The sequence below is a fragment of the Heterodontus francisci genome, chromosome 5, assembly GCF_036365525.1.
Source record: "Heterodontus francisci isolate sHetFra1 chromosome 5, sHetFra1.hap1, whole genome shotgun sequence".
In the NCBI taxonomy this organism is placed as follows: domain Eukaryota; kingdom Metazoa; phylum Chordata; class Chondrichthyes; order Heterodontiformes; family Heterodontidae; genus Heterodontus; species Heterodontus francisci.
In genome coordinates this window covers 105,124,928-105,138,571 of record NC_090375.1, presented here as the reverse complement: position 1 = coordinate 105,138,571, position 13,644 = coordinate 105,124,928, and the positions used below count along the sequence as shown (strand labels likewise).

Below are 13,644 nucleotides of genomic sequence, written 5' to 3'. Positions count from 1 at the left end.
TGACAAACCCCATCTGTCGAATGGCAGGCTTTGAACTACCACAGTGAGAGTGCTCCTTGCTAAACCGATTCAGGGCAAGCCAGGCCCCTGTGCAGCCAATCTCCAGCGCTGGGGCCTCAGTACAAACCCCTTTATGAATTTGTGGAGAAACACAAACAATGCTGCACATTACCGAGGAGTGTCCCCTCTACAGACTAAGTGGCGGACTAATCACCCTAAATTCAGTAAATGAGGCTATTGCTTGGTTCTGAGGATTTGCATTCACTAAATAATAATAATTGCAGCGACTGCTTACTCTTATATTCCAATCCCCTTAAAACAAAGGCTAACATACTGTTTGCTTCCTAATTGGTTGCTCTGCCTGTAAACTTCTTAATTCCTCTGCATACTAACAAATATTAGTGTCTCACGTTTTAAAAAATATTCTGCTATTTTCTTCCTACCAACGTGGATAATTTTACATTTTTTCCACATTTATACCCCATTATAGTCCATGTGCCACCTTCTTGCCCAATCACTTAACCTGTCTATATCCCTTTGCAGCCTCTTTGTGTCTTCGTCACAGCTTATTTTCCAACATCATTTTATCTAAACTTGAATAAATTCAACTCTGTCCCCTCATCGAAGTCATTGGTTAACAGAATCACAGAATTGTTACAGCACAGAAGGAGACCAGTCGGCCCATCGTGTCTGCACCAGCTCTCCAAAGGGGCAATTTACCTAGTGCCACTCCCCAGCTTTCTGCCTGTAGCTGTGCACATTCTTCCTTTTCAGATAACAATTCAATTCCCTCTAGAATGCCTCGATTGAACCTGCCTCCAACACACTTTCAGGCAGTGCATTCCAGATCCTAACCACTCCCTGTGTGAAAAAGTTTTTCTTGTCGCTGTTGCTTCTTTTGCCAATTACCTTAAATCTGTGTCCTCTTGTTCTTGATCCCTCCACCAATGGGAACAGTTTTTCTCTATCTACCCTGTCCAGACCCCTCATAATTTTGAATAGCTCTATTAAAGCTCCTCTCAACCTTTTTCTCCAGAGAAAACAGTCCGAACTTCTCCAATCTATCCATGTAGCTGAAGTGCCTCATCCCTGGAACCATTCTTGTGAACCTTTTCTGCACTCTCTGTAATGTCTTCATATCTTTCCTAAAGTGTGGAACCTAGAACTGGACATAATACACCATTTGATGCTGAACCAGTCGTCTTTACAAGTTTAACATAACTTACTTGCTTTTGTACTCAATACCTCTATTATTGCATATAGCTGAGGCCCAAGCACTTATCCTTGCAGCACCCCACTAGTTTACAACCTGCCAACCTGAAAATGATCTGTTTATTTCTACTTTATTTTCTGTCCGTTAACCGATCCTCATTCCATGTTAATATATTCCCAATTCCATGAGGCCTAACCTTGTGTAACAACTTTTTTTGTGGCATGTTATAGAATGCCTTCTGAAAATTTGGATTACTGACCTAAATTTTGTGTAGTTCTACTGCTTTTACATGATCATTGTGCATGTTGAATTGTTTTGCATCAATGCAAAAAGGGCAAAACTAGCACAGGAATAATTTTAGATTTGTTAGATTGTTTTATCTAACAAATGCATGTACATATTGAATACTGTTAGCTAAAAACTCAGACAAAATGTCTTGCTGAAATTACTGTCTTTCAGTTTTGTGCTTGATTTTGTTTTAAGCGGAATGCACTGACCCATTCTGTACTTCACGTTATTTTACTCCCCTGTTTTATTCTCTGATTTTGGTTTCTTTCATTTAACACAAATTTAATGTAAATAATCTGGGAAATTTTCCTATACTGGGGAAAAAATGAATTGTCAATACAGTATTCAAAAAAATATTTTTGTTCTCTTCCTCCTTTCGTAGTGCCTTTGTAGTTTGAAGTGACAACAATATGCCATCAGTTACAGTCCACTTAGTAATTCTGACGGTTAACTGTTTTTAGACCTATAAAGCGTTCCTGCCTGCAATGATTGCCAGCAACCATGGCCATCTGGTCAGCATTGCCAGTTCGGCAGGACTGTTTCCAGTCAATGGATTGGCAGGTAAGAATAGTTTCTGTGGTTTCTGGAGATACTGTGTCCATAATATTTAGATGGAGAATGGTGTACAGTGAGATGGGATATGTTTAGCTTTGAATTACTGTTTTCTACATTTCAGTTTGTGCATATTTTTGTAGTTTTTAGTGCTAAATTGTTGCTTTTCTTACAGATGTGCGGATGTTACACTTTTATAATAACGGGCATTATGCCATGTTACATATAGGCCCAGATTTTGCTCTCAACAGCAAAGGATTAGCATTCGCCATTGACCTCACTGATAGCTGCCCACAAACATTTGGTGGGCTTGTCAGTGGAGATGTCCTCTAATCTGGCATCCAATAATTCTAATATTGAATATCAATGCTATATGTGTTAGCAATAATTAGAAACATCACTTTTTTAAATTCTGAAAGCATAAAATCAATGATGCTTGTATACAGGAATTTCTCATCTGCTTAATGTGAGGTTTCTATAATCAAATTTATCTCTGAGGCATTGAATTGGAGGGAACCAATGGGAAGAGAGTAAACAATAAAAGCATACAAATATTATACATGTATGACGTAGTCATACTTGATGCTGCATTGTGCTGGACCAATAAATCACTGAAACTAAATATTCCATTTAAATTCCTTTTAAACTTCCCTACTGTTCTAGTACAACTGACTTCTGTTTTAGTGGAACTGATTAATTGCTACGTACTTTTGGTGAACAATGGCTTGCTTTCTTCTTTTGCAGATTATTGTTCAAGCAAGTTTGCAGCAATTGGTTTTGCTCAGTCTGTTGCACTGGAATTGCTAGTTTCAGGAAAAAATGGTGTCAAGACTACCATCGTGTGCCCATACTACATAAACACTGGCATGTTTGATGGCTGTAAAACCAAGTAGGTAGACATTTTAATTCATTAAATTTGTCATCTCTACTTTTAACTTTATTCACGCAAGCTTAAAATGTATTGCTAGAATGCATTATTTTTCATTGTTTAAAATTACAAATACGAGTTAAAGACAGGAATAAGTATAGCAAAGAATGAAGAAAATAAATGGAGTAGGAGGGGACAAGATCATGCGATTAGGATTATAGTTCTTTTTAAAATGAGGCTGCTATAAATATATCCATGAAGAAAGGGCTGCACAGGTAGCTGTTAGACTTCTGATAGATCTTTTCAGGAGGAAAAGTTCAAGATAGCAAAGCCAAAGAATTGCACATATCTTTGACTCTGTATTGGCGTTGAGATAAACCTGAGGATTGCCTTTCCTATACAAGGTTAGGATTTCAAACAAATGAAGAAAAACCAATAGATAATTATCCAAAATGAGCACGTGACAAAAATATACTATTATCTTCAGTTAAGTTTGTTCATATTTTTTATCTACCACAGTGCGCACATGGTTGGGATCAGAGTTATCGATTTTCTAGAAAATTTGAAAGGACTTCATATTGCATTCAATTTAATATTTACATCCCAGGGTGTAAGAACAGCAGTATGCCATTCAGCCCCTCAAGACTGTTCCACCATTGAATTAGATAATAGCTGATCTGTACCTCAAATTTATTTACATGCATTTGTACTATATCCTTCGCTCTTTACCCAACAAATATTTATTGCTGCCAGCTCCATCTTTAAAATTTCAATTGACCCAGTATCCACAGCCTTTTGGAGGAGGGCGTTCCAATTTCCACAGTCGTTTGTGTAAGTTCTAATTTTGAGATTAAGCTCCTTTGTTTGGGATTCCCCCACTAAAATGATAAAGGGATTTGGTAGGGTAGGTACAGAGAAATTTTTTTTTAAGACCTTGATTAGATCACCCTCAACCTGATAAACTCAAGGGAGTGCAAACCAAATTTATGCAACCAGTTCTCATAATTTACAACAGCTTGCATTTATACAGCACCTTTAACTCAGTAAATCAGCTAAAGGCACATCACATGAGCATTATCAGACAAAATTTGACACTGCACCACATAAGGGGGTATTAAGACAGATGACCAAAAGTTTGGTCAAAGAGGAGAGTCTTAAAGGAGGAGTGAGGTGAGAGGTTTAGAACATGGGGTCTAGGCAGCTGAGTGCAGAGACACAAATGGAGTGCTGAAGAAAATCAGGATGGCGCAAGAGGCTAGAATTGGAGGAATGCATACTACTTAAAGTTCTGTAGGGTTGGAGGAGATTAGAGATAAGGAGGGGTGAGGGAATGGAGGGATTTGAGCACAAGAGTTTTATATTTGAAGCGTTGCTGGACCAGGAGCCAATGTAAGTCAACAGGCACAGGGTTGATGGGTTAATGGGACTTGGTGCATGTCAGGACACCGCAGCAGAGCTTTAGATGAGCTAAAGTTACAGAAAGTGGAAGATCAGCCAGGAGATAATTAAATAGTTGACTCTAGAGCTAACAAAAGCACAGATGAGGGTTTCAGCAGCAGATGAGCTGAAACAGGGATGAAGAAAGGGGATATTATGGAGTAGGCAGTCTTGGATATGGACATGATATGGTGTTGGATGCTCAGCTCAGGGACACTTAGAATGCCAAGGGTGTGAGCAGTCTGGTTCAGCCTTAGACTGACTAGGAAGTGTGATGGAATCGGTGTCAAGAGGGCCGAAGACACTAGCTTTGGTCTTCCCAATATATAATTGGAGGATGTTTCTGCACATCCAGTTTTGGATGTTGGGACAAGCCAGGTGACAAATCAGATGGATTGGAGGGGTCATGAGAAATGGTGATGATGCAGAACTGGCTGTCGTTGAGTTTTCGGGATGACGTCGCTGAGGGGCAGCATGTAGAATCTCTGTTATCATTCTGGTGAAACTGTGCTGAACCCCTTCCTGAGGTTTGATGTCCAAAACTGAATGATGTATGTACGAGTACCTAAGTTCCACACTGCTCCTTAGCTCCTAGTAGCTCAACATTAAGAAAATATTCTGATTCGTCTTTTAACGCATTTCCCACATTAACCTCCATCTGCTATAGTTTTACTTGGGAAGCAATATGCAGATCATGAAGTCCTTAAAATAAAAGCAAAATACTGTGGATTCTGGAAATCTGAAATAAAAACACAAAGTGCTGGAAATATTCAGAGGGTCTGGCAGCATCTGTGGAGAGAGAACCAGTTCTGATGAAAGGTCACAGACCTGAAACATTAACTCTGTTTCTCTCTCCACAGATGCTGCCAGACCTGCTGAGTATTTGCAGCACTTTTTGTTTTTGTTTCTGGAAGTCCTTGGTTTGCATGGTCTGATTGATGTCATTGTAAATGAATTGGAACCCAGACAGCTGCCTGAGTACCAATAAGGAATTGCATATGAGTATGTGACTGGTTTCTGTTGAAACAAAGATGGTTTTGATATCCGTGTCAACTTAAATGCACAGACTTTGGGTTGTATCTGTTTTCCAGTGTTTTTGGTGACTCCATGGGCAAAGCATTATGTTCCAATTATCACAGTACTTCAACTGGCAGACAAACTTGCTATGCAGTTGACAAAGGTTGGTTATGGAGTCATAGGGCTGGATTTTATAGAGGCCTCGATGTCAAGATCTGTGGTTGGGGGGGGTGGGTGGGGAGGCATGAAGACTGCCCCGGATTGCTCCCGCCACAGACCTCGACGCCGGAAGGGCCCATCCCGATCTTGCCGGCATCGGCGAGGCCTCGTGGGGTGGTCCCTGCGCTGCTTGGCAATGGGACTCGTAATATAAATATTCAAATAAATTTACTTACCGGAGTTAATTACGTTCCCATCGCCTCCTGAAGAGCCACCACAATCATCATCCTGGCGGCCGGCACTGACGTGCCTTCGGATCCCCGTCCAGGCAAACAAGGCGCACCACCTGTGGGAAGGGAGGAGGAGGTAAGTTTCTCAGTGTGGCGGTGGGGGAGGTAAGCAGGGTCAAATTATTCTGATTGGTGGAGAGGATGGTGGGAAGGGGTAAAGTTTTAAAAAGTTTGTGAACTTTGGGGCGGGGAAAGGTCAGGTACGCAAGGCAAGTATGTTTGGGGGAGGGAGAGTGCAAGCAATAAGTGTATTGTTAATGGGGGGGCGGGTGTCGTGCATGTAACTTAAAACATTTAAATTAACTTTAAAGGCTGGAAGCCCTTTAAAAATGGCGCCTGCGCAGTGGCGCCGGATGCCGTTGCCGGGGATGGCTCACCCGTCCCCTCCACGTCATTGGAGGTGCCATCTACCCCGGCCATGTTAATGAGCCTCTGCGTATAATATCGCGCCGGCTCTGCAGAGTAAAACCAGTGGGTGTGGACTGACATCTTTTATGGTCGGTGCCGAGTAACATAAAATCCGGCCCATAGAGTCAATATGCCATAGAAGATGGCCTTTTGGCCCATTGAGTCCATGTCAGCTCTCTATAAAGCAATCCAATCAGTTCCATTTCCCCCACTCTATACCCTTAGCCCTGAAAGTTTATTTCCCTCAAGTCCTTTTCAAAACATTCATTGTCTCTGCTTCCACCGCCCTTGTACACAGAGTTCCAGATCATTACCACTTGCTGCCTGTCTCCTCTGCCAAAATGCATTAGCTCACACTTGTCTGTATTAAATTCCATCTCCCAACTGCCTGCCCATTCTGCTAGCCTATCTATGTCCTGTTGCAGATGCTTTCTTAAACCACCCCCCCCCCACCCAAAGAGAGGCAAAAAAGCAGAAAAACCCAAGACCAATATGGGTAAAAAATTCTGGAAAGTCCTTCTCCGACTCCCTCAAGTGATCAAAACGATTCCACAATGACCGTGTTAATGATAAATTCACTTACCTTTTATATGATTCAATCTCTGCATCAGCCAAGAACCAGTCCAGCTCCCTCTTGAAGGCTTACGGGGGGGGAGTCCTTCCTCTGCTGATAACATGCTGGTATTGCCAATTTCTCACCTTCACTTTAGCCACACCAAGTGCTCAGAAGCCTTTATTTCATTGAAGGAGAAGTCTTGATCTGGTAGTATGACAGCTTTATTGCTACTGTCTAGGTGCAGCTGATGGATATCACTTGCAAAAAAAACTTCTATTGTCAGCAAGGAGATCCTGATGAACAATGTTGGAGAAAACTTGTGCTCTCTTAGTATGTATTTTAGCAAGATTTCTAAAACTATTCTTTGGGATAGTTGACCATCTTTTTTTCTACTCTTGAAAAGTTGCATGACGTTTTGTGATGGACAAATTGTGAACAATTGAATCAAGGCTCTTGCCTCATAAGCTATTTTCAATTTCTGTGCAGGTGGCCACATCTTCTTCCCATTTTAGATCCAAATTACGCTGCCAAAAAGATTACGGATGCCATTTTACGGGAACAAGTGATTCTTGTGATGCCACGAGCCCTCTATTTTATGTTTGCTATTAAAAAGTAAGTACAGTTTATCTCTGTCTGTGATACAGTAGTTCTGCAATTCATTTTTATATTGTTTTTTTTAGCAGTCTTAAGTCTTGAATGTGATCAATGTACTAAAACTGCTTTTATAATATTATAATATAATTTTCCTTCTACATGATTCCTGTACGGCAACCAACTAGTGATTTTATTCAGTAGTGCACAAATACAACATTCAATCCGTGCAAGACCAATTTATAAGATACAACTTCATGTTGTAATTGCTGACATTATGCTGCATGTCAAAATTCTAGTTAATCTTTATAATTGGGGTGCTACTGCATGCAAGAACATAAAATGATGAAATTGTGTGATCTGCAGACAGCAATGATAATGGAGTGAAATGAAGTGGAAAATCATGCATGTAATATAGTTCGATTGTTTTGGATCTGATGTGCATATGAGGTGACTAAATTATTCCAAGGAATTATTTTCTGATACCAAAAACAAAGTATGACTGTTGGGCAGTTTTTTATTTTATAGACAAGGTTTATAAGCTCACTTTCTTCAGTTATGTACACTTCCACTTACCTGAAACGGTTCTTCAGTATAAGGAAATAAAAATTTCTCTAACAGATTTCAAATCTTTTGATTAAACAAAAAATATTTTTATTCCTTCATGGGATGCAAGGCCAGCATTTATTGCCTATCCCTAACTGCCCTTGAGAAAATCGTGGTGAGCCGCTTTCTTGTAGATACACCCACAGTGTTACTAGGTAGGGAATTCCAGGATTTTGACCTAGGATGGTGTGAGAGTTTCAGGGGAACTAGCAGATGGTGGTGTTCCCAGGCATCTTCTGCCGTTGTCCTTCTAGGTGGTAGAGGTTATGTATTTGGAAGGTGATGTCAAAGAAGCCTTGGTGGATTGCAGTCCATTTTGTAGATTGTACACACTGTAGCCATGGTGCGCCGGTGGTGGAGGGAGTGAATGTCTAAGGTAGTGGGTGGGGTGCCAGTCAATTAGGTTTCTTTGTTCTGGATAGTGTCGAGCTTGTTGAGTGTTTTTGGAGCTGCCCTCATCCAGACAAGTGGGGAGTATTCTATCATACTCGTCATTTGTGTTTTGTAGATGGTTGAAAGGCTTTGGGGAGTCGGGAGGTGAGTTAAACACCATAGAATTCCCAGCCTGTGACCTGTTGTTGTAGCCACAGTACTTATATGGCTGGTAGAGTTAAGTTTCTGGTCAATGGTGACTTCCAGGATGTTGATGGTGAGGGATTTGGCAATGGTAATACAGCTGAATGTCAAGAGGAGGCGGTTAGACTCTTGTTGGAGATGGTCATTGCCTGGCACTTGCTAAGCCTGTATGTTGTCCAAATCTTGCTGCGTGTGGGCAGGGACTGCTTCATTATCTGGGGAGTTGCGAATGGAACAAAGCACCGTGCAATCATCAGTGAACATCCTCGCTTTTGACCTGAGAAGTCAACGAGTGAATGACTTACAATTTTAGATCCTACAGATAGAACTGCTGTCGAAAATGTAAACAAAAATCAGAATTCCCCATTTATGGCAGGTGGTTTTACATTTTTCAGTTCTGGAAGTGAATGCTGGGCTACAAAATAAATAAAATATCTTAAAAAAAAAATAAGCATCACTGCCTTTAAATAGTTTCATGCGGATGTTGCTATTTACCACTAGGCTATTAAATTCTGGGGCATTAAGTCCAGGGAAGGTTCAGCTCTTCTTGGGTAGATTGGGATGCAACAAAAATTTGTGGTGAAAATACATCAAGAATTGTTTCCTTAGTTGCAATGTTGCATGTCAGACACACAGACACGATACTAAATTCAATCCTGGGGAATGAAACTAGGCCAATAATGGGAAAGGACCCAGAACTTTTAGCAGCTGACAGGTTTCCCAAGCAGAATAGTTAGAACTTGACAGGGCATTCAGGCTCCACACATCAACATCATGAACGGGAAAAGATATCGCTCCATAAATGTGATGTCATCAAACAGGGTAAGCAGCCATTCACATTGAAGTATTCTTCTAGGCAGAAAACCAAGAAATAAAACCATTGAGCCCCTTCACTCTTAATTTTAAATTTTACAAGTAGCAGAATAAAAAGGAAATGTGCACAGGCTTAAGGTAGAAGCTGGAATATCATAAAGTTAAAAATAAAATTGACGTTTTTATCATGGAGAAATACGACATTCAACAAATTTAAAATTGCTCTTTGAGGGCCAGTGAGGCTGTTTAACAGTAATTAAGAACCTAGTATGCCGTTTAAAAACCCAGTTGCATCTCATTCAACAAGGTGCAACTTTTAAAGGGTTTTTGCAGCATGACTAAAAGCGTAACAGTCGAAGTTCTTATCAGTTCCATGATTTCTAATTGCATTCTGGAGGGGGCCTCATCAGTGCAGCTTCTGGAGAAGCATAGAATTACTGACAGCAACTTCTGGATTTCCCCCATTTAACTGCACAAGTGTGGACTCCAGCTGTTGCTGTCAGTTTGAGGAGTAATGATGCCGAATGCTGATAGGTTCACCATCATTACTACTGCAAAGCCCAGGCTATTATGCGGCTTTTCATAATGCCTGCATTATTTGAAAGCCCAGAGAGGGTGTGAACAGGACTACCCTTTGCCACCATGGCTGATAACCCCAATTAAAAACAACACACACTGCCCCATCACAGCATTGATCACCTTTTCATGGCCCCACCCAATTAAAAATTTGTGACACAGGAGAGAAACAGTGATCAATATTTGTTTTGTGTTACTTGGACTAATTATGCGCTCTCAACTTTACACCAGTGTTTCCTCTACTGAAGAGTGCTTATCATGCTCTGTAATCTAAAGCTGTGCCTGAGTGCTCTTGAGTGGGAGGAGTAACTGATGTGCAAGTTGTATAGAGTGGTATGATGATGTTGGGATGGTGGTCACCTTAGACAGCTGCTGGAAGCCATGAGATGTTCCTGCAACAGATGATGTCATGTCCAACAACTCTTTTGAGATGCCTGCTGGTAGTAGACACCCCACCCCAGCTGGCTGACCAATGATCTGTATAAGAACTGCCAGTATGTTTTTTCTTATCAGCCATCTTTTCAGCTGATCATCCAGCCTGTCAAGTCCACCAGTGACATTTGTGTAAGTGGATCCCCATAAGTCTCAGTGGTGTCAGTCACCTATTTCTTGAGACCAAAATAAATAGGTCTGCCAGCATCTGTGGACTTGTTAACATTTCGTTAACTCGGTTTCCCTCTTCACGGATACTGCCAGACCTGCTGCGTATTTCCAGCACTTTTTGTTATTATTTCAGATTTTCAGCAGCTGCAATATTTTGCTTTTATTTCTTGAGAGCAAGTTGTTCTACACATATTCGGTTTTATGTGCCTATTCAGGTGACTGAAGTTTGCACTCACTCAGCTACTTTGAATTCCCATAAATTTCACGTTAGACACGCATTACTGCACATTCTTTGCCAGCTGCTGCAGGCTGCTCACAGTAGTTTTAAAGAATGTAGAAAAAAAGTCTTTTGCTTATATATTAACTCATGACTGAAGCCAGGTTCAGTAGGATACCAATGTTTTTTATACAGAATAGACATACCTTGTCTGCTCCCAACTTAGCCACCTCTGTATTCATCCCCTCCTGCAACTTCCAATAGTGCATCTTTCTCAAACTCTGTTGCTATATCTCTAGTGTGCTAGTCTCTATGCTTGGGGCAGAATAACTACTGTGAAATGTCAAGGTCCATGGTGTCACTTGCTCCCATCTAGTCTTGGAAGAAGATCCTCCAAGACAGTGTCTTCAAAGAGAAGGGTTCTGATAAAAGATCACAGACCTGAAACATTTATGTTGTCAGTCTCTCCACAGATGATGCCAGACTGCTGAGTATTTCCAGCACTTACTGTTTTTGTTTCAGATTTTCAGCATTTGCAGAATTTTGCTTTTATTATAAATTATTTTGTGTATTGTGCCCCTGGTTTGCAATTGTAGTTTCTGCCATGAAGATTAAGTCAGTGTAGAAAGGATAATAGTAAATGGGGATACTTGCTGGGTGATGTCAGTAAGCTTTCTAACTTTCCCTTGCACATCTCTGAGATTACTGGTCAAATAGGGCCAGGACCATCTGCTTATTGAAGGTAACCTGCTTAAGCATGGTTACAACACTGCCTGTCCTAGTCCCCCATCTTTAGCTGTTGTGCTACATTGTTCTGTAAGCAGAGTGCATTTAAAGTGATGTGAACAACTCCTGGAGAACCCTGATCCCATTTAACTTCCTTCCTATTGGCAGGACTTTGCAAATTAGGTTGCATGGTGTTTCAATTGGCAGTATTTCTGAGCTAAATTTTAAGTTGCTGGGTGTAATGTATTCCTATTGTAACCCTATGACTTGTGTTATATGAAAAAGTATCACAAAAATCACATGTTCTCTGCATGCTAGTTCCCTGTGGATGCAGGTGATAGCACATGAACACTGGAACCACAACCTACGGTAGCTGATGAGTAAACATATAAACAGAAGTGGGAGATGGGTACACTTACCTTGGCACTTCTCCTGATGCCACGGAAAAACTTGGACATTTGATCCAAGGTGCAACAGACATGGGAGACTGCATTCAATGTTACCTCTATCTGTGCAGTGGACACCTGTGCTTAAACTGATCGGTGGCCTTTGTCACTAACACATGCCACATTCTTTTGCTTTAACTTCTGTGTCAAAATCTCCAAGACATTACATGCCACATTCTTTTGCTTTAACTTCTGTATCAAAATCTCCAAGACATTGTTACTAAATGCAGATGTCTTGGCTACAGTCCTCCAGTGTGCATATTTCAGCAACTGGAGACTTCCAAATTTCCTTTCAGTGCATGACAGTAAAATATTAATACTGAGCAATAGCCCTTGAAGAGCTGCTGAATCATCCAACTTTGTGACTCTACAGGAGCTGTTCACATCATTTTAAATACACTCTGCTTACAGGACAATGTAGCACAACAGCTAAAGATGGGGGACTAGGACAGGCAGTGTTGTAACCATGCTTAAGCAGGTTACCTTCAATAAGCAGATGGTCCTGGCCCTTTTGCCTCCCATGCATGTTCCAGGTACAAGGAGTGTGGAAACGGAGAGAAGCATACCTTGCAAAATTTAGTGAGACTAGCTCTCCCTGCTGCTGGCATGGGAGCATCTGTGCCAAAGGCAATTTTTCTTTGCCTTTTTGCAAAATAAAAATTTATAACATTTAAAAGGAAGTTGGATAAGTATTTGTAAGAGAAGATAAAAGGATTCAGGATAAGTGCAAGGAAATGGAGTTGATGTCGATGACTTGGTTGAAGAGCTAGCACTATGCAGGCAAATGGCCATTTTCGTTAGATTGTATGAAGTTTACAAGGAATCTCTCAAAATCTAATGAATCAGTGGGACACATTTAAGACTTTAATACTACTTAGATGTTGATGACTATATTTGTGGCTCCTTAACTACACCATAATTCACTTTATCAAGTAATGGCTTAGAGTATCCATATCATTTTCAGAAGTGATATCAATTAATTTAAGACCTATACAACTTAATATTATTTAGGAACTTGAATCTACTAGTAACTATTTTCACAAGGTTAGAGCTCCTATTCTCGGTAAATATTGCACTGAGAAATGGTAGAGTTCCAGAGATTTCCTAATTAAAGCATCAAAATACTAGAAATATTGCAAGTTAATCTCAGAATTACAGTATTATGTAGTACTAAAAATAAGGTTTAATTTGTACTTGGATCGTACTTTTATTTGTGCTGCTTAGTGGTTTGTGGGAATAACATTGTAATTTTCAGACTCAACTCCTAGTTCTGTGTGGTTTGTCTTCAGCATTATCCCTGTGAAGACAGCGATTTGTTTGTAAGAATATACCCTCTTTAAAAAAAAAAATTACATTTATTCCATAGCATTAATTTCTTGTTAAAGCTAGGATGTCCACACTAGCATGTAATATTCTGAAAATGGAAAATTAGTATAGTTCGTTTTTAGACATAATCAAACTTTCTTTGAAATGTTTTCTGTTATATGATTGTTCAGTCAAAGCAAAGCTGTTACAGGGCCAATCAATTGTCACATCTAATTCTGTTTTTTTCTTCCCTATCTTCATCTTAAAATACACCTTAATCTAGTGCTTAATTCAAATTTGCAATATTTAACTCTCAACCAACATTAGTAAAACAGATTATCTGGTCATTAACTCATTGCTCTCTGCTGTGTGCCAGTTGGCTGCCAGGTTGCTCACA

General features: G+C 40.3%; 1 protein-coding gene across 2 annotated transcripts in view; it reads left to right on the top strand.

Moving 5' to 3' along the window:
* sdr16c5b (short chain dehydrogenase/reductase family 16C, member 5b) overlaps positions 1-13,644 on the top strand; it is a 55,856-nt gene that overhangs the window by 25,050 nt on the left and 17,162 nt on the right. For both annotated transcript variants that reach the window (XM_068031870.1, XM_068031869.1), the window contains 3 exons: positions 1,963-2,062; positions 2,798-2,942; positions 7,275-7,400. In XM_068031870.1, the coding sequence (XP_067887971.1) occupies positions 1,963-2,062; positions 2,798-2,942; positions 7,275-7,400 (371 nt within the window). The remainder of the gene's footprint in view (positions 1-1,962; positions 2,063-2,797; positions 2,943-7,274; positions 7,401-13,644) is intronic.